Source organism: Podarcis raffonei, chromosome 6, assembly GCF_027172205.1.
Source record: "Podarcis raffonei isolate rPodRaf1 chromosome 6, rPodRaf1.pri, whole genome shotgun sequence".
Classification (NCBI taxonomy): domain Eukaryota; kingdom Metazoa; phylum Chordata; class Lepidosauria; order Squamata; family Lacertidae; genus Podarcis; species Podarcis raffonei.
Window position 1 is genome coordinate 36,780,764 of NC_070607.1, and position 27,910 is coordinate 36,808,673.

Sequence of the window (27,910 nt, forward strand, 5' to 3'; positions counted from 1 at the left end):
TGCTTCCCGGTTAAAATAAAAAAGCAAGTCCCGGCTCAGCTGAAGCTCAGACGGGAGCTCAGTCAGGCCTTTCCTCTGGGGCGGCTCCCCTCCCCGCGCGGAAGAGGAGGCGCCAACCGCCTACGACGCGAGCAAAGGCGGGCGGGCCCGCGTTTCAACCCGGCATTGCGCTGCGCTCCGAAGGGCTCAGCCGGTGCGGGCAACCGAGCGGGTCGGCGGAGACCATGTCCGGGGCGCGAAGAAGAGGCGCGGGAGATTCTCTCGCCGGCTTCAGGCGGGGCGCGGGCGACGGCGCTGCGGCGGTGCCCCAGGGGCTGATCCGGACGGCGCGGAAGAGCGGCCAGTTGAACCTCTCTGGCCGCGGGCTGACCGAAGGTGAGCGGGGCTGCCGCTTGGATTCCCCCGTCTCCGCGGGCCGACGTCGCGGCTGCCTCCGCTGCGCTGCGTTTCCTGAGGGGACCGGGCGGTCCCCACCTGTCGGCCGCGGAGGCCGCGTCTTCCCCTCAGGTCGCGCCCGGCTGCTTCCCGCTTTATTCCTGAGGAGAGAGCGCTGGTTGGGGCCCGAGGACTCCAGGGGCGTGTGCTGAGCTGAGGGCCGCTTCATCCCTCTTTTGATAATAATAGTAATAATAATAATAGTAAATATTTTTTTTAAAAAAATTCCACACAATTTAACAAATGCAGTTCAATTTCAATACAGCGTTCTCCTGACATTCTGACTCCCTCCCCCTGTGAGGTTTCCATTCAAATCTTTTACCTACTGCCTTAAATACAATACTTCTCCCCCCTAAAACATATAATTTGTATTACATTCATTTTATCTAGTCAGATATTTGTACGGCGTACAAATAAATATTATCCTCCTTTTTATATTTCAAATCCAGCCTGAGATTTCATTTGTCTATAGTATTTGTATGGGGTACAAGTAAATAATAATGATGACTCTTACTATTATTCTCTTTCCTTTGCTTATATTTCAAATCCTGCCTGCGATTTCATTTGACCATAATATTTTCTCAGACAGTCCGGAAAGGGTCTCCCCTCTTCCACAGACATTCTGTATCTTTGGTCTCTTTATTTTTTGCTCCACTCCCTCTTGTCTACCACAGTTTGGGGGCATTTGAATGGGCATTGGCCATCATTTTATTATCCCTCTGAAGCTTTATAATGTGCCTTTCCTGTGGGGGGCTTGATGGAGGTCAGCAACTGGGGGAAGAACCCGCTTATTATTTCTTAAGCCTGGGCGAAGGGAAGAGGAGAGCTTGGGTTGCATCCAGCGCCAGCCGTACTCGGAGTAGGAGCGCTGAAGTTAACTAACACGAGGTTGATTGATTTCGGTGGGTTGCATTTGGGGGGGGGGAGTTGAATACAACCATTTCTGCTTCATCTCAGGTTGTCTTAAAAGATGTTTGGGTAAATTCATGGACTGTCTGTGGCTACTTGCTCTGGTGACTGCCTACTTACCTCAAGGCAGTTGCTGGAAGTCGCAAGTGGTGTCTTCTTGTGGGATTCCCATACTGTAGGTTGCTGGTGGACCACAGAGAACACGATGCTACACTAGGTGAACCTTAGGTCTAATCCAGAAGGGCTTTTCTTGTGTTCATTTTTCTGCCTCCAGTCCCTCCACATGTATGGCGAATAAACTTGGATACTCCAGAAGAGGCGAAGCAAAACCTCTCCTTTAGTGCTGACGAACGGTGGTGGGAGCAAACCGATCTCACCAAACTAATATTATCTTCGAACAAACTGCAGTGTCTTTCTGATGATCTAAGGCTGTTGCCTGCTCTCACTGTGCTGGATGTGAGTACAATATTTTTGATTAATGTTTCTTTCATATTCCTACTGTGATGATGAAAAGGGGAAATAGGCCTCTTTCATTCTGTAAGAGCTTTGTTGTGTTTCATAATCTTCAGGGATATGCATAGATCTTATATTAAAGATACATTTTTGTCTACTTCATGCAATCAAGTAGTATATAAATTTTACGAAATAAGTAAAATAAATAAACAGAATTTAACAATGTGTTAAATAAAAACTGGAGAGATTTAAAGAACTTGTCATTTATCACCATATTTTCAGACATAGTTCAGAATATAATGCAGTGGCTGATGGTAATGCTTGGGTCCTAAACTGTTTGGTACGGGGAGGAATTGATTTCTTACTTTTTTGAAGTAAGTAAAAGTGCTGACAAATTCTTTTTATTTTTAGGTGCATGATAATCAACTGACATCTCTTCCTTCTGCTATAGGAACACTGGAAAATCTCCAGAAACTTAATGTGAGGTAAATATATTGTACAAACTTTGTACACAGAACATGTTCAAGGAATGTAAAAAGTTTTAAGATCTTTAAAGTGAAGATTGAGGTGAGGAAAGTTTAAGTACATTAGTTTTTAGTTATGTGTAGATAGTAGGTTCTTGTGGACGTGTAACATTTGCAGTCAAACAGGCAAGATTGTTTTAGAACAAATTACTAATGCATTGGGACGCGGGTAGCGCTGTGGGTTAAACCATAGAGCCTAGGGCTTGCCGATCAGAAGGGCAGTGGTTCGAATCCCTGTGACAGGATGAGCTCCCGTTGCTCGGTCCCTGCTCCTGCCAACCTAGCAGTTCAAAAGCACGTCAAAGGGCATGTAGATAAATAGGTACCACTCCGGTGGGAAGGTGAATGGCGTTTCCGTGCACTGCTGTGGTTCGCCAGAAGCGGCTTAGTCATGCTGGCCACATGATCCGGAAGCTGTACGCCGGCTGTCTCGGCCAATAAAGCGAGATGAGCTCTGCAACCCCAGAGTTGGCAACAACTGGACCTAATGGTCAGGGGTCCCTTTACCTCTTTACTAATGCATTTCTTCGTAATTTTTATTTTATCAACAGCCATAATAGACTAAAAGATATACCGGAGGAGCTTACCCAACTAAAACATTTAAGAAGTCTGCTTCTGCAGCACAATGAATTAAATCAGTTGCCTGAGGAATTTGGACAGCTTATTAGTTTGGAAGAGTTGGTAAGTAGAGAAGACTTTTATGATGATTCTGGTGGTGTTTTGGTTACTAATATTAGTTCAGTACTTGCATAACTCTTGAATGGGTACTGTTATTTAAAATTCTTACCTTTGATTTACCAGCCCCATATTAATAGTCATTTGGTGCTTGTTTGACAGTTTTGTTATGAAAGCATTTAAATTCTATGTATGACACTGCTTGCAAAAATGGTATGATTTGTCAAATCTTTTATTTTACTGTATCTGATCCATTTAAAAGTAAGCTGATTAATTATGTGTGGGGTTTTTTTAATTAAAAAAATCAATTGTCTCCTTCAGAAGTCTCATGGGATGTGTTGAAAATTTGACTTCTCTTTCATAAGGCCAACAATTCTGTTTTCAACTCTGGCCAATGGGATGCTTCCCAGAAATTCACTAGAAAGGCAACAGCCTTCCTCTCTTGTCCCCATCTCCCCACACCTTGCAGCTTTTATTAAGAGATCGGTTACCTGAGAACATCAAGGATCCATATAGCTATCACAGTTAATAACCAATAATAGACTTACCCTCTTTTAAAGATACCTGAGTGTGGCAGTCACCTTATTGTGTAGCAGTGAATTCCAATTCATGATGCATGTTTTGCAAAGTACTTTATTCTGTCTGCCCAGAATCTTCAGCTGGTCAATTTTCTTGGATAAGTCCACTCGTTCTAACATAATTAGAGAGGAAGAAAATGTAATCCATTTTTTCCGTACTGTTTCCAGTTTAACATTTTTCTGTCCCTTCCCCTGTTGTCTTTTTCCTAAACTGAGAAGCTACCGATATTACACCTTGTAATCAGGTGTAAAAATTGTCCATCATATTTGAGAAGGCTGCTCACACATAGTAAATCATATTTATTTCAAACAATGTATTTCTGTGATGAGGCTTATGAATGTCTTCAGTCTACCAAGTGAATATTCCATTCATTGCTTCTAGCCATTCATATTGCTATTTTATAATCCCTTTGACATTGGAACTACTGCATTCTGGCCATGCCAAACAAGAAATTCTGGGACTTCATTTGAAAAAGAACCAGGGTGGAAATACTGCAAGTGTTGACTAATAACTGTGCCATGTTTTCATACTTAGTGCTGAACCGATACTACTTGGCTTATTTATACATCACCACAATTTTATTACGTAGCCATTCTAAACCATAACATCAATTTTTATTTTCCGCTTTCTTTAGGATATTTCCAACAACCGTATTTCTAGTATCCCAACAAGTTTTCGTTTTCTAACAAATTTGGTGCGGCTCAATTTGACTTGTAATCATTTGAAGAGCCTGCCAGCAGAAATCAGTGCAATGAAAAGTAAGGAAGCCTTGAATTATGACTTGACTGGAATCTTTTTGTTGTCTTATTTTCCTGGTAGTAGGGGTTTAATGAAACTTCATTTTAAAAGTACATTGCTATCACTCTTCTCTAAGGAATTTTATGTTCATGTACATCAGTGGTTCCCAAACTGGTCTGCGAATCACTAGTTTCATTCAGGTGGCCCATAGTGTGCCTATAAAAATAGAGTAAATATATATATAAAACATCAAAACAACAACAACCACACAACATGTAGCACTGTGCATACCGTTGCTACAATAGGCAGATAAATCATTAAGTGGTCGGCAAAGACCCTCAGCAGTTTTCAAGTGGTCCATGGGGGAAAGGGATTGAGAACCACTGATGTAGTTGAGAAATGTGGCACTCAATTTTAACCAGAATTTGGTAGTCCAACAGAACTGGTCTTCACAGTGCAGTAAGACTTTGCTGTGACAAGTTATGAGAAAACGCTTATATGTAAAGTGCCTCTGCATTGTAATTTGCATGCAATGTGAGCTATTCACAGCAGAAAGCAATAGTTTTCCTTGGCAATTGTGGGGCAGCATGTATTCAGAAATGTATTAACAGCTATGTGTCTTTGTACAGCTAGAAATAATGGTCTGGACTGAAAGAAACATGAGCAGAGTTCTGCTCATGTAACAGGGCTTTCCCACTCACCATTCACATTGCAGACTACCAAGCCCTCTGAAAAGTCATTCCTTATTGTTGGGACCCTCTGAGACAGTGTGTGAAACAGTGTGAAAACTCGCAGAGGGAAAAGGGGCAACTCTGCCTTGTAAGTGGAAGTGCCTTCTTGCCTACACAAGAGGGTTTTCCTCAGCTGTGAGTCATTGTCTTTTATTCCCAAGTGGCATAGCTCTTAACTAAGAATTCTGAAGATTCTAATGTAGTTATAACTTTAAAATCCAGCAATATATTCTACAGCTTTTGCATTAATTAATATTTGGCTTGGCTGGCAAATATTTGAAGCCTCTTTCAGAAGTATAATAAAAAATATTCTTGTGTGGTGCTTGTATTTAGTAAAGCCACCCTATTTTTTAATTCTAATGTTTCCATTTGTTTCTCCATTTGGCATTTTGGTAGGCTGTTGTGAGGACAAGATGTTAGATGAAATGGGCCTAAGACCTGATCCAGCATAGCTATTCTTATGTTCCTTTCTATAGGTCTGAGACAGCTTGATTGTTCAAAAAACTATCTGGAAACAATACCTCCTGAAGTGGCCAATATGGTATCATTAGAGCAGCTTTATCTAAGGAGAAATAAATTGTGTTATCTGCCAGACCTTCCTTCATGTAAATTTTTAAAGGTAAGGTTTATTCTCAGTACATATTACCTAAAATATGTAAGCTCCAATAAAGACATCTTTTAAAACAGATTTATTCTCAGTACGTTTGATGCCTGTGTGTGTATAGATTGTGGTATTGAATCTTTTCTTTTCTGAAGCCTGTTGCAATTAAGGATAAGTTAATCTTTATGTTGATGAAACTGAAATAAAAGTGGTCAAGTTAATGCAGCTAGCTTCTGAAATTGGATTCTAAGCTTTATTTTGTCTTGTGATGCTAGGGTTACATTGCATTTAACAATTAACATGGTGCTTTCAGGCAGCATTTTCTTCAAAGAGAGGGGCATCCCAGTGACACATGCACATAAAGCTTTTGTTCAAGTGTGGATGGAACATTTTTCAAATGAAAACTAATTCTATTCAGATTCTAATAAGCCTGGTGAGGGCCAATCCAATGCAGAAGTCACTCTGGCTGAGTTCCGTGCAGCTTAGTAAATGAATAATATAGCAACTCTAATGACTTAAGTTTCTACAAGGTAACTATAGACCAGCTATATGTCCGACAGGTTGATCACGATCGACAGGTTGATACTGTTGATTGTGGTTGACCATGGGCTTCCTTATGATCACTGGCTCTGCCCCTGCTGTTGTTGGAAAGTATTGCTGCTCCTGCTTGTTATTAGTGGAGCAACTGTAGTCTCACCTAAAAAAAAGGTCAACAAATTTGGTCCCTCCTCCTAGTGACAATGGGTAGATTACTGCCAGTTGTTTTATACTGGGAGTAGATCACAGTCTCTAGGGAGTTGGACGTGTGTGCTGTAGACTATCTGCTTAAAAAACTCTAAATTCAATAAATATGTAAAAATACGACTCTTGCCTCCTATGTAATAGATTAACCTTGATACAGAATTGATAGATTATGCGATTTATTCATTTTTAAAATTCTTCTAGGAGTTGCATGTTGGTGAAAATCAGATTGAAGTGTTAAAACCTGACCATCTGAAACATCTGAATTCTTTGTGTGTATTGGAACTAAGAGATAATAAGCTAAAATCGCTGCCTGATGAAATAACCCTGTTACAGGGGTTAGAGCGACTAGACCTATCCAACAATGATATTAGTAGGTAAGACTATGGGCATTATTTAGGGTGACTGGGGAAACCCAGCCAAATGGGCGAGGTAGAAATAATGATAATTAGTTGTCTTCCTTAGTTTGGAGCAAGTTTACACTGTTACTGAATTTAAAAGCAAATGCTCAGACCATACTGTTTCTTGAAATACATTATTATTAATTGGTAAAGTAATATTGAACCATGAATAATGCTCTAATTAACGAGGTTCAGAATGCAAGGGCTTGGATCTTAACCAGTGGTGAAAGTTCCGCTAATAGTGTGCTCCCATCAGCAAAAGTGGGGGGAGGCATCTTTCATTGATTTCTGCGTACCCACAAGAGCAGTGTCCACATGAAATTCTGCTCTGGATGATTGGGGAAATCATTCAGAACAGCTGGAGAAGTGGCATGGAGGTACCTGTGAAAATTGCCTTTCCCATCCCTTCTGCCAGGGCGATTCTGAACTGGATATTTCCTTATCAGTGAATAGAAGGAGCTTGTGACTGTTTGCACTCACTGTATTTTTTGCTCTATAAGAAGCACTTTTTCCCTCCTAAAAAGTAAGGGGAAATGTGTGTGCATCTTATGGAGCGAATGCAGGCTGCACGGCTAAGCCAGAAGACAGAACAGCTGCACAGCCATCCCTCTCGCTTTTCTGGCTTAGCTGCGCAAAGCCTCCGCAGGGCAGCGGGGTGCCTTCATCCTGCTGCCCTGCGGAGGCTTCGTGGGCTATCCCAGAAGCCAGAACAGCAAGAGGGAGCGCTGCGCAGTGATCCCTCTCACTGTTATGACTTCTGGCTTAGCTGTGCAAAGCCTCCGCAGGGCAGCAGGGTGCCTTCATCCAGGGACCCAGGGATAGAGCGTGTGGCTATTGCAGGAGGTGGGGGAAGTGACAGAGCCGCACGCTCTGTCACTTCCCCCACCTCCCGCAAAAGCCCCCAAGAGCCGTGCTCCCTTTAAAGAGCCGCACGGAATGTGGGGGCTTTTCTCTGAGTGACGGGCTGCCCTTCTCCCTCCTCGGAAAAGCCTGCAAGCACCGCACACACGCTCCACGTGGCTCGTGAAAGGGAACGCTGAGCAGAGCCTGGGATGCATACAGGCTCTGCTCAGCGCTCCCTTTAAATAATACTTTTTTCCTTGCATTCCCCCTCTAAAAACTAGGTGCACCTTATTGTCAGGTGCGTCTTATAGAGTGAAAAATATGGTAGTTTGTAGCCAAGCCTGAATAACTGAACTGAGCATTGCTTCCATCTTCTGGCTTTGAGGTTGTTTATAAAGAGAATTCTTCTCTCTGCAGCCTTCCTTCCAAGCTAGGAAACCTATCTCAATTGAAGTTCTTGGGGCTGGAAGGAAACCCTTTAAGAACAATCCGAAGGGATGTTGTACAAGTAAGAGCATAATTTACATACTGTCTTGAGTTGTTTCTACCCCTTAAGATTCAAAAGATGCAAGTGGTTGACAAGCTTTTTTGCTTTTATTCTTCCATTTCAGAAAGGGACGCAAGAAATTCTGAAATACCTTAGAAGTAAAATACAAGGTAAAAGTTTTCTTTGTAAGGATAAGGTTACAGTTAAATCAACTCTTGGACTAGCTAGATTAACTCTTCACGATCTTGTTATGTCTAGAAATCTATTTGTTCACACCTGGTTGCATATCTTTTGTCTTTTCCAAGTCCCACATAAGAGATGGTTTTTAGTATGTATCAGAATGAAGTACATCCCTTGTTATATAAATTCTTATAGAAATAAATTCTTACATAAATAAATTGAAAACTCTTGCTCAGTGTTAATAGAACAGTGGGAAACAATGTCCAGAGGAATCACATGTTGACTAGGTACCAGCTTAATAGTTTACTACAGTGGTACCTTGATTTAAGAATTGCTTAGTTTATGAACAACTTGCATTAAGCTGCAAACCCAGAAGTAGGTGTTTTGGTTTGTGAACTTTGCCTTGGAAGAAGAACATGTTCTGCTTCCTGTTGAGTGTGTTCCACTTGTAAATTGAGTCCCCCACTGCTGTGGGAAAGCATGCCTTGGTTTAAGAACGCTTTGGTTTAAGAATGGGCTTCCGGATCGGATTAAGTTTGTAAGCCAAGGTACCACTGTATTTCTTTAAAATGGACATGGAGGTGGAAGATGCAAAGATAGCAATTGCTACATTTCCTACAGCTAGCTCTGAATGTTGAGCGTGATAGTCCCCTGCACTACTTAGCAAACTGCCCTAGAATCTAGAGGAAATTTCTGCAGCAGTTTGTGATACAATAGTTTGCTTTTCCAAGGAAAAAAGGCAAAAAGTTGTGGATATGCTTAAGGTCACTCTCTGGATTGTCACACATGACTTCAGTATTGAAGAACACTGGGAAGTTATAAATTGTACCCTCCCAAAATACATTCACCAATATTTTTTGTATTAATAAGATTTATAATCCAAATGATATTAAGCCCCAATAAGTAGGCTTAGATGACTGGATAACTTGGAATTAAGAATGACATTTCTGACTGAAGCTGATAACTTCCTTGTGTTCCTTTACTTAATAAGGAAATAGCCACATACTTAATTTTGTACACATGCCTACAAGCATGCTTAAAAGCATTTGAAAATGCTTTATTGATTTCAGATGAGGGACATACTTACAAGTAAATGTGTTCATGTCTGATCACTAAGGCTGCTTTCTCCCTTGGTGCTGTATTTAAATTTAAATTTATGTATTTAAACATAAATACATTGAGAAAGAGAGAATGAATCTTAACTGTTTGTGCCAGAGGATTTTGAGACTAGTGCCTAATAACTAGCTTATGATGGCACTTGAAAGGTCTGGCTCTGATATAATTTGAAAATAATTCCTTAGCTATATTTTGTATGTATATTGTAAAAGTTAGATGGTAGAACTAATGAACCTGGGTTACTATACAGACTTAACTGCCAAGATATTTCATAGTCCGGTTTTTTAAGACATGTTCCAAAATTGATCGGGAACTGTATCAGCCACATGTGATCAGAGCATTTTCTCTGTGTCATTTGTATAGCTTCTTCTTAAATAAATTAAAAATGTAATGCAGCCAAGTTTTTAGGCTATACAGTCACGAAGTTATTTTCCTGTAACACCCTGTACAGTTCTTTGAAATTTGGCAACGCTTGAACAGATTGACCACAAGATACTTACAAATGCAATCCAAAAATGGTTCACTTAAAGCCACTTGCTCCATTGGTCTTGATATAGTTAAGGAATACAAAGTTCTATGCCCTAAGTCACTGATATAGATAGCACTGGATAAAACTGCAGTCCAAAATACCTTCTTACACTTGGAAGAAATATTGATATTCCCAGCCTTTTCAGACTTTCCAAAGAACAAGCCTGAGAGTCTTCTAGATCCGTTGTATCAAATGTTTTGAACAAAGTCTTCGTTGTGTCTGAATGAAGCAAACTTCATCTGCTGTGAAAACTCTTACTTTGATGATGTTCAGACTCCAAAGTGGGTAAAATTGAAATGAAAACTCATCCTAACTACTTGGCTACATTTTTTAAAATCTTCTACAGATTTTTGCAGATTCTCATGTTTGTAAAATATTAAACATATATACTTACTTTTGTTTTCTTTAGATGATGACATAATTGGTCCAAATGGAGAATTTCCTGTGACAGCAATGACTCTGCCAAGTCAGTCAAAAATTAATCTGCATGCTATAACTGCATTAAAAACATTGGACTATAGGTAAGAGAATTTTAAGCTTATCAGCTCTAGACATATATACCATATTGGCCTGAATATAAGCCTCACTTTCTCCCCAAATTCCGACTGTGAAAAGTTAAAGTGCGGCTTAAATTCACGACCTTACAAAAATTGGCTTTTACGATATCACTGCTGAAACAGACATATGGTAAAATGGAACAGGTGTGAGTGGCAGTGGAATTTTAAGGGAGCAGCTTATATTCGGGTATTGTCTCCCCCCTCCCCCCATGAATTTTAAAGGTTCGGCTTATATTTGGGTGTGGTTTATATTCGAGCCATTACAGTAAATAAAAACAAATATAATGGGCAGAATCCAACAAAGTTGTTCTGTTTTCATTTACACAATGGAACTTCCCTCTTTCCCCCTCTGTGCCCTCTCCAGATCTGCTCCAAAAGGTTTTGGGGAACCTCCAGAGCAGATTTAGAGGGTGCCTGGGGAGAGGGAGGGGAACTTACATTGTGCGACAGAAGTCCTTGTGCTTACAGAGCTACTTCGTTGGATACCATGTGATGCATCCTTGATAGAGCAAATGGCACTGGTGCAGTTTTAATGAGGCTACCCCTTAATCATGAGTGAAAGAAAGCTCCATAAAAAATACCTGTTTTTAACTTCTTTATTGAAATTTATAATATTTTATATTCTTGTAAACTGCTTAGATGTTTCCTTACAAATAGGAGGTATATACGGTAAATTTTGTTAAATAAATAAGTCAGAAGTGGCTCACTTAGTGGGGTGGAGCCACAGTGCTAGCTTCCCAGCAGCAGCAGCAGCAGCAGCACTTTCTAGGGGTATCTAGGTGGAGGAGAGATTGGCTTCACAGATGCACCCAAACATCCCCAATCAGGTACTGCACTATTAAGTTTAAAAGGCTCTCAGAATGGCTTACATAAGATCAGTAACAAACCAGACAGTACTACTTATGCACAGGATTTCATTCTAAAAGTGTCTTTGGATTAGTATTGTTGAGGTTTTTTAGCTGGAGTTGCAAAGATTATAAAAACTCTAATGCATCTTTCCTTTTTTGAAATGCTGTCTCCTTAGGATACTGGGATCTGGCTTCCTAACCATGTTTTATTTTGATATTTGAGTACAATATAATACATTTTGCAACATGACTCTTAAAAGTACAGTGCCTTTCCTATTGGAGTTCTGGCCAATTGATAATGTTGTTATCCTTCTGTTAAATCATGTGACTTTCTAAATAAATATTTTCCAGTGAAAAACAGGCAGCTGTAATTCCAAATGAAGTGCTGAATGCAGTTGGAACCAATCCAGTCACTACTGTAAATTTCAGCAAGAATCAGCTGACTGAAATTCCAATAAGGTACTGTTTCTCCTATAGAAATATTAATTAAACCTGTGCTGAAGTCCATTTTGAGAGGTTATTGGCGGGGGGGGGGGGGGACTGGAGTGAAATCACATACTTTTTGGTAGTGGGGGTGTTGTACTGCAAACATCATCTGAGGCCCTTCTTGTGCCCTCTCCTCAAGATGTCTAGAGGATGGAAACATGAGAATGGGTCTTTTTTGCAATGGCTCCCTGTTTGTGGAATGTTCTCCTCAGGGAGGCTGGCCTGGCACCTTCACTACATATCTTTAGGAACCAGTCAAAAAAATTCCTCTATAATGAGGCCTTTCACTGATTAAGCAATCTATGGCCTTTTAAATGTGTTTATGAGGGGATTATTGGGGTAAGTTTTTTGTTCTTATTATGATATGTATTTGTTTTTATGTTGTAAACCACCCTGTGATCTTCAGATGAAGGGCAGTACATAAATTTAAGTAATCCATAATAATAATTGTAAGACCTTTTATTGGGGTGGAGGAGGGCAGAGTGGTGTTAACTTAAAAGCAAATAAACCAAGGTTTGGCCTACAGCAGAATTTAGGAAATCATCACAATAGATATAGAGACAAGTGACCTGATTTCTACACAACACTAAACCATAGCTGAGTGTTACGTGAAGGGAGAAGAGTTACTTTTAAAGAATCCCAGCTTAACTACATATGAACCTAGGGGCAGTGGCAGAGCTTCAGGCTCTGGCATCAGGGGACGGAGAGCAGGCGGGGGTGTGATGAGCGTCCTGGGGGCATGGCGCCCAGCGCAGGGAGGGCAGCCATGATGGCACCCCACCAGGATCGCACTTCTGGGGGCGGGGCGCTCCCCCCACATTCCTCTTCCTCCGCCAGTGCCTAGGGGTCTGATTTAAAACAAACTCTGTTAAGTTTTATAACAAGCCAGCTATGTGTATATGTGTATATGTGTGTGTGTATCTACTGTATATATAAAAATTAAGCCATGGTTCTGTAAAAGTAAACTACTGTACACTTTGGGAAAATTATCCTCCTAGGCACACGGGATGTGAAGAGTGGAGTGCAGGTGTGTCCACATTGTTTTAAACCATGGTTGAGAGTTGCATGTGAATGTGGCCCAAGATTTCTGGTACTGGCTTCTTCTAACAAACCATAGTTTAAACAAGAGGAATCCAACATGATGCCCAACAGATGTTGTGGACTAGAACTCTTATTATCCTTGGCCATTGGCCATGCTGGCTGGAGGTGATGGGACTTGTGGCCCACAACATCAACTACCACTGGTTTAAAGTAAGCAGAGTTCCCAATTCAGACTTAGTGAGTTAGTTTGAATCAGGAAGCAGGTATTTTCATATTGTGGCTGACCTAGGGCCCATTGGTGGGTCCTGCCCCAGTGTTTGAGAGAAACTAATAGAAAGTTACACAGTGGTGAATACAATCTGGTTTAATCTGATCTTTTGAAATAGCACAAAACAATTGATGAGATCAATTGCGCTTTTTTTTTTTTTACAACTGGGCTGCAGAATTGTGGAACTAAAAGAATCAGTCTCTGATATCAATTTTGGTTTCAACAAGCTCTCGTCTATTTCTCTGGAGCTCTGTATGCTTCACAGACTGACACATTTGGATGTTAGGTAGGTGATTACTTAAACCTTTGTTTATACGACATTTTTGAAGGGAATTTGTAGATTCCTTTAAAGATTTTCCGTTTGATTAATGCTGTTACAGTTGAATGTTAGGCAATGTAAGTAGGGTTTTTGGTTTTTTTACATTGCGCTGTATTTGTATTCAAGTGAATCCCAGAGCAGCTTGCAAACAGCAATGGACATAACAGTAGAACATCCCAGTTAACACAAACACAACCATTTCAGTGCCTGAGCCATTAAAGCTTACCCTACCAAGCAGGCCCATGCAGAGCTTGTCTGAGGCCTGGACCAGAGTCTTGTTAGAATAAAGTTCTAAACTATAAAAATAAAAAGCAGCTGGTCCCTGACAGGACCCCCAGCTGGCTTAACCCTCTGAGGCCTGGGGCAAGTGTATCTGCTGCCCGCCCCCTGAATGGGTCTGCTACCAAGTAATACAATATATAATTATTATTGTAATCTATAAAGCAATGTTAATAAAACAGCAGCTAAAAAGTAGGCTAAACTTTTTTACATTCACCCATACCCTACACTGCTTCCATTCAGTACAGGTAACTTGCATCTTATGAGCCCTTACAGCAGAGCTTTCCAAACTTTTCATATTGGTGACACACTTTTTAGAAATGCATCATTTTGCAATCCAGTAATTAAGTTTTACTAACAAACCAGAGGTTAAACTAACCCCTTTCCAGCCCCTGGAAGAGCACAGGAAGTGTTCGCACAATACACTGAGAAACTGCAGCCAACACACTAACGTGTCGTTACACAGTTTGGAAAGTTCTGCCTTACGGTGAGGCTTTCGGAAGGCAGTGTGAGGGCTCTGGGCCAGAGCCCTCATACTGCCTTTCCAAAGCCAAGTAAGCCCACAATAGCAGCTTTGTGCAGCTTGGGGGAGGATAAATAAATGGTGAGTGGTCTTCTCCATTTATTTATCCCCCCCCACCCCCCTGCACAAAGTTGCAGTTGTGTAAGTTAAGTTACACGTTAAGTTGTGAGGTACTTGTAATATGCATGTAAGTCTTTTTCCAGATGCTTAGTCTGATGCTTCTCAGAAGCTCACAAATGGGTCTTAACCCTCCGTTTTCTCTGATCTCAGCAATTGGTAGTCAAAAGCATATTGTTCCTGAACATGGTGGTTCTACTGGTACTAATGTGCACTCATCATGTATGTTGATTTATATATACGGTACATAATTTCCTATACACAAGTGATACTTTGTCATGGGAATTCACAATAGAATAGGTACCAACAGTTCTGCTTGCTTATTGAGGCAAATCAATCTAAATCTTGTATTTGAAAATGGTTCATTTAAAATACCAACTTTTAATAAAAATTAATAGTTGGTGTATTTGGTTGCTTTTTTCAACTTAGAAATAACATTTTGACATCTCTGCCTGATGAAATGGAAGCACTGACAAAACTGCAAATAATTAATCTTGCCTTTAACAGGTAAGTGGTCTTGTAGATAACTTTACCAAAATTGCTAAATACATGGTTGGTCTTTTGTCTTAGCTTCATAGTATTACAGGACATCCCTATTCCTAGGATCTACAGTAGGCTCCTGCTTTTAGAACTTCACTCAAAAAGTCTGCTTGCCTCAGCAGTGTACTGTTGGAAGAGGAAACTTCTGTGACACTTCAGTTTAAGTCTCGTGTGGGGAACCTGTGGCCTTCCAGATGTTGTTGTTGTTTTCTTATGAATGAACTGCTTCCTGAAGTGATTTTAACAATAAAAACATCAACAATGAAAACCATGTCAAAGTAAATACAAATATAGATTGGAATAAAAATCCCCTTAAAAGGAAGGTCTTCAACAGGTGCCAGAAAGACAATAGCGATGGCCAGTGCTTTTTTTCTAGAACTCGGTGCTGGTACTCACCATGAAGTTGTTGCAGTAAGTGCTTCACTTTTTAACAACAACAAAAAGAGAGTTGTCGGTACTGCGTACCCTTGAATACCTCCTGGAAAAAAACCACTGGCAATAGTTCCTGTCTGTTATTTAATGGAAGGAATTTTAAAGGGTAGGCACTGCCACACTAAAGGCCTGACTCCTACATCATATGGAAGAAAACAGAAATGGTTTCTGACAGACCTTATTTTGCAGAGCTCAGTATTCAGTTGGGTGTTTATTTTGCATTTTGTTTTATTATTACATTTATACCCCTCCTTTCCTCCAAGGAGTACAATATGGTGTATGTGATTTCCCCACTCCTCATTTTTCCCCCCAACCACCCTGAACTGTCAAGATGATGGCAGAAAAAACAGATGAGCATCTGAGATTGTACCATGTGCAAGCCATAGCCAAGTTGCACACAATTGTGCAGAGAACTGGAGTTCTTTAAGCCAATTAATTGAAAATGGTGAAAAAAGAGGGGCATCTATGCATTTTCAATAGCTATGGGTGAAGCCTCATGAAATTAGAAAAAAGGACAAGCCCATCTTGTAATTTCATACAGCAGTGTAATTCCAATCCACCCTCTGCAAGGACACATCCAACTCTTCATGGACTCATAAGGTAACTCATTCATTCATTTCAAAACTGTAAGTGTTTAAAAGGACCAGATACCCTTGTAAATGCTTCCAAATATATGCATCTAGGGGGAAATACCTAAGTGAAAGAAAAAGTGTGCTTTTGAATCCTTACGAAAAAGTTACTGAGGGAATTAGTGTTTATACATTTATTTGACCGTGCCCCTCTAGGTGCTGTTGCCTTGGAAACATTCCCCTGACCTTTTATGCCTTGGGAGAGTCAGCTCTCTAAAGAGAAACATTTTGAGCCTGAAATTCTAGCACTGTCATGAAGGCAGGGAATGAAAAAGGCAGGAAAACTCCTCAGTTTAGCAACACCAAAAGGGACAGAGAGGAAGAAACACAGTTAAAAAAACCCCACCAACTCACAAAATACACAATAGGAAAGACACAAGAGCAAGTAAAGGAAAGTACTTGAGGAGAGAACAAAAGGAGCCAACTGTCCCCAACTTCAGGCAGGTTGTCTGGTGAGAGGGATGACTCCTGGAGAAGGCTGCAAAAGGCTTGAGTGGACCATGTTACTTTCAGTAGGAAGCATCTCTATGAAGAACATCAGCCATTATTAGCTGAAAAATTAGAAGCTCCAAATATTGGCTTGGTTCTAGACTTTAGTTGGTTGCACATAGTTTCATTGAAAGCAATAGGGTTAAGTAGTGGCTAACTTAGAATTATAGAATCTTTTAGGTTGGAAGGGACCCAAGGGTCATCTAGTCCAACCCCCTGCAATGCAGAAATCTCAGCTAAAGCATCCATGACAGATGACCATCCAATCTCTGCTTAAAAACCTCCAAGGAAGGAGAATCCACCACCTTTCGTGGTTGTCTGTTCCACTGCTGAACAGCTTTTACTGTCAGAAAGTTTTTCCAAATGTGTTAGTCAGAATCTCCTTTCTTGCAACTTGAAGCCATTGGTTTGAGTCCTACTCTCCAGAGCAGGAGAAAACAAGCATGCTTCCTCCTCCATGTGACAGCCCATTGAGATCTTTTAAGATGGCGATCATATCAGTCTCCTCTTTTCCAGGCTAAACATATCCAGCTCCTTCAAGCGCTCCTTGTAAGGCTTAATTTGCAGACCCTTAATCATCTTGGTTGCCCTCTGCACATGTTCTAGCTTGTCAACATCTTTCTTAGATTATGGTGCCCAGAAGTGCACACAGTATTCCAGGTGTGGTCTGACCAAGGCAGAATAGAGTGGTATTACTTCCCTTGATATGGATGCTATACAGTGGTACCTCGGGTTAAGTACTTAATTCATTCTGGAGGTCCATTCTTAACCTGAAACTGTTCTTAACCTGAAGCACCACTTTAGCTAATGGGGCCTCCTGCTGCCGCTTCATCCTGAAGCAAAGTTCTTAACCTGAAGCACTATTTCTGGGTTAGCGGAGTCTGTAACCTGAAGCATATGTAACCTGAAGCATATGTAACCCGAGGTACCACTGTACTTCTGTTGATGCAGCCTAGAATAGAACTTAATCTGAATCCAACCCTTGGTTTTGTAAATTAGTTCTCTAAAGACTCCTAATAAACTCAAGTCACTTGTGCAGTGGTTGTATTTACAAATTATATTCTTGGGTATGTTATTCATAATTATATTAATGAAGTGTCTCTGGTTTTCTTCATAGATTTAAAATATTTCCAAATGTGCTGTATCACATTCCAACTCTTGAAACAATCCTCCTTGCTAATAATCAGGTTGGATCCCTGGACCCTCTGCAAATAAAGAAGTTGGACAGGCTTGGTACCCTAGATCTTCAAAATAATGACCTCTTACAAGTACCACCAAAACTTGGGAACTGTGTCAATCTCAGGTGATTAACTTCATGAATTTTGGATAACTTTTTCCTCTACAGCATATTCTAGTTGAAAATGTTCATATTTATTCTAGGAAAGACTAAACAAAGCAGTACAAAAGTTCATAATGAAATCAATCTCATTTTTGTGTCATCTGACTATTTGAATAGATTAGGTTATAATTTTGAAAATGTGTACTCTTTGGATCTTTTCAGACATTGGTTGAATTGAACAAGATTCTGCTTCCCAGGATTGTATACACTCAGTAAGCATGGGTACAATATAACTGAATATTTGAATGGATAGTTTTCCTAACCCTATATGGGATAGAATTCCACAAACGAGATTTGTTAGAAAGCCCATGTTCAAATAAGCTCAGACAACATGTAAGGAGCACAGGAGAACCCTGTTTGCAAAACTGCTCATCCTAACTAATGGTCCTCAATAGATGGTGATGCAGTTTTCTTTTCAAGGTGCAATGCTGGAATTTTATGCATAAATCAGTGAGTGGTGAAGTGGCTCAACTGTTGAATAAAGTAATAATGTGGCCTGATGCAGACAGGGAGAAATGATTCTTCTGATCCCTTGGTTCCAATTTAAGGGATCAGTATTGAGTCAGGATCATGTATATCTGCAGCATGAGCTCCCCCAACCAGGTTCAGGATTTACAATAACACTAGAATTTTAAGCTGGTTTCAAATTCAGTGAATTCCGTCTACAAAGGTCTGAATAAGAAAAATGTAAAACATTTCCCAAGTGACTGTTTAAGAAAGAGTGTTTTCTTTTCCCCCTTGAATTTTAAAGGTGGAGCTTATCTGCGGGTGCGGCTTATATTCGGGCCAATATGGTTTATTTACCATCTTTCAACCACAACTGAACTTATTCAGGGCAAAATAATATTATCACTTCATCTGCTTAAAAGTTCAACAGCACACTACATTAGTGTTTCTAGTCAATCTCTCACAAAGACAATACTCGAATATAAGCTGCTCACTTAAAATTGGGTTACAGGGTTACAGGCTGAAAATTGCTGCGGTTGGTAGAATTGTAACTCCAGCCAATTTAAGTCTTTGATCTTGCAAGCCCGCAAAAGTTACCGTACAATCGCTAAAATCGCAAATCACTATTGCTACAATTCCGCAGCGACTCAAGTTCTCAAATCAGCAATAAAAAAATTTTTTTGTTCTGTTTTACCGTATGTCTGTTTCAGCAGCAATATCATAAAAGCCAATTTTTGTAAGGTCGTGAATATAAGCTGCACTTTAACTTTTCACGGTCGGAATTTTGGGGGTGGGGAAGTGCCACTTATATTTGGGCAAATACGGTAAATGAGTAGAGAAGGCTTCCTCAGCCTCATGCCCTCCAGATGTGTGGGACACAATTCCCATAATTCCTGACAATTAGCCATGCTGCTTGAGGCTGATGGGAGTTGGTCTAAAACATTTGGAGGGCACTAGGCTACATTAGAGGCATTGCTGACTTCCATTTTTAAATAAATGATACAATGAAATAAAAGTGATAAGATTTTCTCATTTATGAATGGCGATTGTGTGTATGCATGTACATGCGTGCACACACATACAGTAGTTTTAACTGGTTTTTGGTCCTTCTGTTAGGACACTTTTGCTGGAAGGCAATCCTTTCCGGACTCCTCGAGCTGCTATTCTTGCCAAGGGGACAGCTGCTGTGCTTGAATACCTAAGAAGCAGAATTTCTACTTGATCTGTTGTGCTTGGTTTGAACTGAAATGTGTGCAAGATCTTACCTTCTGAAGCATGAAGATCGAAGTCCTTATACATGAGAACTATTTGCTTCGTTTAGCATAAGCTGAGTGCATATGCTGGGGTCACTTTTTAAGAGCTATTTCACAAAGGACTCTTACCTTGCATGCCTCCAGTTCAAACTATGCTTGCATACATACTTGTATGGTGTATGGGTAGGTTATTGATAGATGGTTCTATTCGTCCAGCAGCAATTCCCCTGATCATGACATGATTGTAAAAATACTGCTACCATCTAGGAATTATTGATAGCTGTATCCATGTACCCATCTGATCTCTTCTTAACCCACATATTCTATATGAACAGGTGCTGTATGTTATCCAAAATTGGATATGGTTAGAATTGTGCTATTGTGTTAATTTTTTTTAATCCTGTTTTAAAGTTCCTTTTCTTTTAGCTAATTTTAAGGTCACCAAAAAAGGGCTGTTCCCCAAATAAAATAAATCCAGATCTTGATTTGCATAATATGAAGCATTTGCACCAAGCGATTGCCTGCTGAAGAATTATGGTGCTGACCTAATCACTAATGAATTGGCACATTTATCAAATTATTATTTGAAAATAAAACTCAAATTATATATCAAATGATCAGTTTCATAAATTTAACCAAATGACTTAGTGCAACTGTTTACAAATGCCAGAAATGTTTAGAAAAACGCTGCTGTGTGGAACATCACAAATGTTGGGATATTTTTTTCTGTTTTTTTACAATTAATACTTAGTTGTGTGTGCGCCTTGCAATTATTCAAGATGCTAGTTTGCCAAAATGAGCAGTTTCCATTTATTTTCCTTTTTAAAATGTTATTGCTATTAAGAGCTGCTTCTTTTAGGAGATGTCCTACTTGTACAAGGATAGCTTAGTATGAAGACACCTGGCCTGTGTCAGCTGTGAACACCACACACATGAATTTTCTCCTTTCTTTGCAAAAAACTGTGAAACTGGGAGTTGGAAAGGAAGAGGTATGTAGCTGCACCAGAGTATGATATAGTATATGAAATTCTTTTAACTCTAAAACTGTTCAACCATGCAACCCCACTTTCAGAATAAATTTTTAAGACTTGTAGAAACTGGAATCTTTTTGTAAGAGGGTTATTGATGTGAATTTCCCTGATCTGTTCTTAATTTGGGACAGCCATGCCTACACCCTTAAATGTGTTGTCCTAGTCTTGCTTTTGTGTTTTTAATAATCTGTTGGGAACTGCCCAGAGTGGCTGGGGAAACCCAGCCAGATGGGCGGGGTCTAAATAATAAATTATTATGATTATTATAGTAGCCCCTGTGTTGAGTTATGTATAATTAGAAGCATATATACACTATTGCCCATAAGATACTTTCCTTTTCCCCAAACTTTGGGTGCAATTATGAAAGCCATAGTCTGCACCCAATGAGAGACTAGTGCAGGGGTGATTAACCTGTTTTTGGAACACAACTCCCATCACTTCTGACCATTAGCCGTGCTGTTTGGGGCTAATAGGAGTTGGAGTCCAGCATCATCTAGAAGGCCACCAGTTAGCTGCCCCTGGTCTCGTTGCTGTTGTGACCTAGCACTGTCCATGTGCCACCTTCCCTTACTTAAAACATTTCCAGAAGGGAGTATGCTGGCCATAGGGCAATTTAGGCACTGATTGTCCTTGATATTTTGAAGCAAATTACAAAGGTGAATACTTTGAGACTGAAGGTGAGGATGGTGCAGTACTAGCAACAATTCTTGCATACTTGGATCTTTCTAAATATGTCAGTGGCAATCCTTCAGGCCCCTCCAGTTGGTTCTACATGTTAACCCCAATCCAGCATAGCATTAGGTGCACTGAAGCATATGTATCTGTTGGATGGTGGCAGTGGGTTCTTCTAAAGGTTGTAGAGCTTTATGCAGCTGACTGGCCTAATAACATGCTGACAGCCATCCAGTACTAGCAACCATTGTACTAAACCATTCTCTGCAAGTCCAAACCCCTAGGTAGTGAGAACTACCTGAAAAGCTGACAGCGTCTTTTTATGTTGGCAAATGCATTTCTAGTTCTGTACTTCAGATGCACTTGGATTGAGGAAGTAAAATAATAATAAGAGGCCTGGCAAAAAGTTTGGTGTTGTTTCTATGAATTAGCAAAAGTGAAATCGTTGTCTTTTTTTTAAAAAAAAGTGATTGCAAGACTCCCGCACAAAGTACTTACAATAAGGTGCCTTTATTTATACAATAGACTTTTTAATATATTATTCAAAACACTTTTTTTAATACTGAAAAAGGTTGAGTACATCAAAGCCGAAAATGGCTCTGCTATACGCTGCACAGCATTGTTTGAGTCCCTGTATTCTTTTTATGTACAGAAAGCATCTGCAAAATGCATTCTAGACACAATATGCACCTTACCAGTTAGTGTCAATACACAAATTAAAATGGGAGCGATACCACCTGCATGTGCAAATGAAAGATAATTGATTTCACTGAATCAATAGATTTAAAATATAGCTTTAAAGTACCTTTTTGCACGTAAAATGAAGCAGCTTCCAAGTTCAGTAAATTTGTATACTGCAAAGACATTGAAATACATTCACAATCTATGTTCATAGAGTAGTAAGTGGTTCTTCATTCAGCCATATTTACAATGATATTGTAATTAAACTGAAAAGTACAGTTCTTCATATAGCAATCTTTGTAACACATACAAAAATGACAGTTCTGTATATAATTTAAGATCAAAATCACAATTTTCTCAAAATATTAATTACAATACAGCTATCTCTATAATTAAACATGTGTTTTATAAAATGGTAAAATTTGTAATAAAGTAAGTTGTTTTTGACTTGATTACAGTACTCACAAGTAGAAAAATGTAACTTAATAAGTCTTTGTCTTGCCCAGTGTTAAGCCACCTAAGCTAGCAAAGAGGCAGGAAAGGCCCCAGTTTATAAAAATTCAGCCTCTTGTGCTGAACTGGTGTGGCTTCTTGATGTTAAGAATAAAAGCTTTTACAAGAGGGCATGAAAATTCTAGATGGAGTAAAATGGTGCGTATTATACATGTTTTGTGTTTGACTTAATGCGCATCTGAAAAGTTCAAAAAGACTAGTAAGGACGACTCATTCTAAAAGTCTGAGTTAAAATTCTGCTATTGTATAGAGCGTTAGAAATCTGGCTATTAAAAACGTGTGTGCTGAGGAAAACTAGGCTTTGCCTTTGGGTGTCAGTATTGGGCTGCGCAAATATGACTACCATTGTTGTTGGGCATAGCAAAAACTGTCCTTGTTGTTCATTAACCCACCTTCACTACATGTGAATCCAATCCAAATTACTGGTTTAGAAATAGATTTTATTCTTATCTCATACTTGGAACACAATGCAATAATGAAGACCATGAGCAAAGGAAAAAATGGAACTGAAAATATTCAACAGCAATTCCTAAAGGAAGAAAAAATGTTTTGTGAAAGTGTAAGTCACTATTTGAGTTCCATCTTAATTTTGCCCCAAAAGTACATGAAAGCTGTAAACATGGAAAAACTGAATCAATGTTACTAAACACTGTTGCTGTTGACAATGATACATTCTGAACATTAGCAGGGATTAGCATTTTGCTTATATTTCTGTGATTTGCATGATTATTTCTTAGAGAGGCATGTATTGCAGTCAGACACAGAACTCAGTACACTCACAAGTTAGCTCTGTACAACGCTGAAACTACTGGTTTTAGTTTGGTAAATGGGTAGGCACTGCTTGCTGCAAGAAAGGGAAGCAGAGAGTGGTAGGATAAAGAACACTATCCTTTGTGGAACATAGCTTTCATTCCAGATATCCTAGGCACAAGGTTTGTAATAGGTTTTTGTTTTTAAATTAACTACTGTTCCATCTTTTATTTATAAATTGGTCACAAGCAGGGCTTTTTTCCCAGCCAGAACTCACTGGAACTCGGCTCTGGCACCTCTCAGGTGGGTGCCATTGCCATCATAAGAGAAGAAGGGAGGCATTCATGGTGAGTTCCAGTATCTCTTTTTCTAGAAAAAATGGCACCGGTCACACAGGGCACCATCCAGAGGGACTTGATGCAATCAGTGTAGCTAAGAAGTCTGCCCTTTTTTGGGAAACATTTCTCATCTAGTCTCATTGCACAGCAATTTATGGGTGAGTTACAACAAAACAGCTTCAAATTCACAATACAGTTACTAAAATGAGGCATAGAGCCAGCCACCTAAAAATAACAATACTGGCATCAGATCTTGCTATGTGCCTGTGTGAATTACCAGATATCTAAAACTTAACAAGATTTAGGTATCATGGAGGGGTGCTGTTGGTTCCAAAATGGAAGCATCATCACTGAGAAAGCGTGTGATGCTTAGATGGGAGATCACATGGAAACAAGATGTATGCTGACTTGAGTTCCATGAGGGAAGAAAGAGATTAGTGTAGTGGCAAACCCAGTAACGGCAGAAGTTGTTACATTTTGACTACCTATATTTGTAGTCATAGGGTTTCTGCAATTGCTGTAGCAGGTGGCTATAAGCAGAACACATGACTTTGAGTCTTAATTATGGTGGTTGCCTGAGTTATCTGGTGGTCATGTGTTATAGCTCATATATAAATTAAAATTTGCATATAGGTAAGAACAATGGTTCCAAACCAAGAAGCTTTTGAATTTATTAATGCATGTAAGAGCAGACGTCTATACTGCAAGAGGCATGGGAGAAAAGCACATGATTCTTAAGAGTACTTGCCATCTACCGTTTTTAAACAAACACTTTTGAGTTTTTCCCCACAAGTGTATGTTCTGCCTGCCTGCATAGATACATAACAAGCTTGTGTCACTGCCTCCATGTAGTGATGATCCATATACATTATGTTTTCCTGAACAGCTGTTGTGCTGAATTGAAGGAATGTCAGCCTTTCCCTTTATTTTACTTACAGTGTAGCTCTAATGTGAGAGTTGGTAAATAAACCTTTAAAAATTGTTGCTAACAGAACTGGTGCCATGGCAATCAATGCAGCAGAGTCAAATTCTAAAGAAGTGTAGAATAAATGTCAATTTTTGGATTTCACTGTATTTTTAAATCATCATCAAAAATGAAAACAAATGAATTTTAAAACATAGGATCCCCATCTGGATAGGAGGACTAGTAAGTTTCATAGCATTTGAAGTTTTAGATCATTGATCTGGGATTCAAAGATCACTACAGGCCCACAGCATGCAAATCAATAACATCTTATTCTCAATTCTTGCTACGAAACAAAGAGCAAGAACATATGATTCCCAGGCCATCTCCCTGGCTTCCATGGCAGGTAGATCAACTTTATCCCCACTTGTTAATTAAGCAACCTGTCAACATTATCTGATTTGATAAAACAGTTGAGCTGAAACCACATTCTGTTTAGTCGTAAGGCTATCCTGAGTTATTTTATGGTTTTATATTTCATTGACAACTGTCTTGAACCTAGGAGGTGTCATATAAATATTTTAAATAGTTTAATTATAATGTATATTCAGAAACGTTATTGCTTGTGTAAAGTGCTAAGAGAACTGAATTACATTAGGGCTAAACCACTTTTACTTAGCTACAGTAATGGTTCTTCTATTGATAAGCAATATTAAGTGATTTGCACACTGTTCCCCTTCATTAACTGTCACCTTGTGGATTAACTCCTACACATATTTCATCAAATAAAGCATGTTGTTCATTAAGAATTTGAGCTGAGCATATTTTTGCAATAGGAGGGTCTGAGCTTGGAACATGGGAAATGGCATGGAAGGAGTGCATTGCAGGTTACAAATATTCAGATTAGCTGTGACTATTCTTTGTATAACCTTAAACCACGTCGCATGATTGTGGTAAAGGTAAATGTACTCCTGACCCGTAGGTACTTTGACGTGATTTCGAATTGCTAGGTGGGCAGGAGCTGGGACCGAGCAACGGGAGCTCACCCCGTCATGGGGATTCAAACTGCCGACCTTCCGATCGGCAAGCCCAAGACTCAGTAGTTTAGACCAAAGCGCCATCCGCGTCCCTATGATTGTGGTAAGAAAGAGCAAATCCCCTTCTTGCTAATTCCTTTCTGGACACAATTCAAAGTTCTGGTAATTATCTTTGAAGCCCTAACAGCAAACATGGTGAACCTTTTTCAAACTGAGGGCTGCATTACGTCATGGGTAACCTTCCAGGGGCCACATGTTAGTGGCGGGTGGGGCCAGAGGACAAGTGGGAGCCCTGTTGCACTAGCAGAGCTCATTGCACTGTCTCCCGCTAGCACAAATATTTAGTTTTATCAGGCCCAAAAGTTTTAAAGTGCAATTCTATAAATGTCTCCTCAGAAGAAAGCCCCATTAAGTGCAATGGAATTCATTCTCAGGTAAGTGGGTATAGGACTACAGGTTAATTTATATATAGATTTCATTTTAAGTATCTATAAAAATACTATTTAATAATCCATTATATTTGACTTTAGACTTTGTGGGAATTACAGTTTTAAATCGTTTTCTTTCTAAAGCCACGAAGAACTTTGAGGCTGTGGCTGGGTACGCACACTACCTTAAAAGGGCATGGCTACCCCCAGAGTATTCTGGGAATTGTAGTTTATCCCTCACAAGGCTATTGGGGTAGGTGGGTGTCATGTCTTTTAAAGGTGTGGTGTGCATGCAGCCTGTTTTTTGATGGACGGAATAATTTGTAAATAGCTTGTGTGTGCTTCTGTGTTCTGAAATTACATGACATCTAGAAATAATTAAAAATCATCTTGAAAAAAAGCTGGTACCAACACACAGAGGCTTACAATGAGAACTAATATGTAATCCCATGGAAGTTCCATTTATATAGATATCCCTCCCAATGATCAGTACTAACATATATTATACATTTGGCACTATGTTTGCCATTGGTCCAGCAATTGGCAATTTCCCCCCATATATATATATATATTCATTTATTTATATATATATGTATATAAATTTTTATTTAATTAAACATTAGATCTGGCTAGACATATTTTACTATTTATAAAAAATATTTAGACAGTAAGCTCACGTTGAATAACTAGGTCTACTGTATTCTGGAAACTCTTCAGTAGTAGTACAGCTTTTTCATGTTCCATATGTACAAAACTGTGTCCATTTGCCTGTAACAGACAAAAGAGAAAAAATTATAACTAGATATCCATTGTGGCTACATGGGAAATACATCTGTAAAATCAACTGAAATCCTACAAGTGTATAAAAATCAGCTGAGAAGTTATCCCAGTAAAAGCTCCATTTAAATTTTGGTTTTTCAAAAGTCTATGCAACCCCATATTGGTGTAGTCATCTATTGCTCTCTTGTTTATTTCCACCTTATACCAATTTATTTGGGTTTATAATTTTCAGTTTCCAGGGATCTGTCTCCATTCAGCAAGGGGACTTGCTCTCGGAAAGAAGCTACTCAGGTTTCCATCCTGATCACATTGGTTTCTGTGTATGCAAGTGTCTCATAAGAATAAATAACTACAACCCGCAACTCTACTTGGATGAGTGTTATCCTTGTTGGACTAATCCACATTACCTAAAGTGTATTAGTGTGGTAAAGAGAGCTGCAAGCATGAGTTCAGAGCGCTTGAGTTTGGTCAGTCCTGCCTTCCACATCGGCACTGATGCTGGTGATCTGTTAGCCAAAGAGATCCATCCTTAAGTGCACACTGTTGCTGCTGTGTGAGGTTTAGGTTGGGGGTTGTGAAAAGAACAACTATTCAGTGACAACAACTATAATTTATAAGCTGGGCATGTTTGAGCATGCACCGCCTTTGTACAAAAGCCAAGCTGAGAATACCCATGTACTCCATGTAAAATTAACACATTTTGCTTTACAGTGGTACCTCGGGTTACATACGCTTCAGGTTACATACAACTCAGGTTACAGACTCTGCTAACCCAGAAATAGTACCTCAGGTTAAGAACTTTGCTTCAGGACGAGAACAGAAATTGTGCTCCGGCGGTGCGGAGGCATCAGGAGGCCTCATTAGCTAAAGTAGTGCTTCAGGTTAAGAACAGTTTCAGGTTAAGAACAGACCTCCAGAGCGAATTAAGTACTTAACCCAAGGTACCACTGTATTTGATAATTGACTTTGTTTGTTTTTCAAAGCAAAGGCAGCAGGACCAGAGAATGAAAAAAAAAAAGTGCCAGTATTGAAGTAGAAGGGTAAGATACTGCAGAAGTAGTTTTGAAGTGCCAAGCAGGTACACCGGCCATGGATTTCAGAACAAACATGGTTTGCCTATTTCCATGATTTTATCTGTAACATAAAAGCTTAGAAAATGAAAACCAACTTTCTCAGGGATCCAAATTCCCTGTTAAGATTACTTGTTAATGGATACAATTGTACACATGTGTAATATGCTCTGTTCTACAAGTCATCAAATACAATG

At 39.6% G+C, this 27,910-nt stretch overlaps 2 protein-coding genes across 10 annotated transcripts in view; one reads left to right on the plus strand and one right to left on the minus strand.

Moving 5' to 3' along the window:
* Window positions 1-146: 146 nt before the first annotated feature.
* Window positions 147-27,666, plus strand: LRRC40 (leucine rich repeat containing 40). Of its 2 annotated transcripts, none has more exons than XM_053392088.1 (15): window positions 147-375; window positions 1,619-1,800; window positions 2,209-2,282; window positions 2,873-3,002; window positions 4,210-4,333; window positions 5,521-5,663; window positions 6,591-6,763; window positions 8,048-8,138; window positions 8,242-8,287; window positions 10,352-10,463; window positions 11,699-11,806; window positions 13,318-13,428; window positions 14,810-14,887; window positions 17,588-17,773; window positions 27,627-27,666. In XM_053392088.1, exons 1-15 carry the CDS (start codon window positions 225-227, stop codon window positions 27,649-27,651), a joined length of 1,734 nt encoding a protein of 577 aa, XP_053248063.1. In that variant the 5' UTR covers window positions 147-224; the 3' UTR covers window positions 27,652-27,666. The 2 variants fall into 2 exon arrangements, with proteins under 2 accessions (XP_053248063.1, XP_053248062.1); XM_053392087.1 differs by lacking the exon at window positions 27,627-27,666 and adding an exon at window positions 19,373-20,811 and having other exon boundaries at window positions 150-375.
* Window positions 21,707-27,910, minus strand: part of LRRC7 (leucine rich repeat containing 7) — a 169,669-nt gene continuing 163,465 nt past the window's right edge. For 7 of the 8 annotated variants that reach the window (XM_053392072.1, XM_053392085.1, XM_053392074.1 and 4 more), the window contains 2 exons: window positions 26,541-26,631; window positions 21,707-22,935 (listed from right to left, as the gene is read on the minus strand). In XM_053392072.1, coding sequence (XP_053248047.1) covers window positions 22,853-22,935; window positions 26,541-26,631 — 174 coding nt within the window. In that variant the 3' untranslated portion in view covers window positions 21,707-22,852. Of the gene's footprint in view, window positions 22,936-26,446; window positions 26,632-27,910 lie in introns of those variants that run through there. The other variant, XM_053392079.1, reaches the window with a different exon arrangement.

What these genes read in the sequence shown, in the direction of transcription:
- LRRC40 (XM_053392087.1), top strand. Translation starts at nt 225, where the DNA reads ATGTCCGGGGCGCGAAGAAGAGGCGCGGGAGATTCTCTCGCCGGCTTC. An exon ending in TGGCCGCGGGCTGACCGAAG is followed by an intron (nt 376 to 1,618) that starts GTGAGCGGGGCT and finishes TTCTGCCTCCAG; the next exon opens with TCCCTCCACATGTATGGCGA. An exon ending in CTGACACATTTGGATGTTAG is followed by an intron (nt 13,429 to 14,809) that starts GTAGGTGATTAC and finishes TTTTCAACTTAG; the next exon opens with AAATAACATTTTGACATCTC.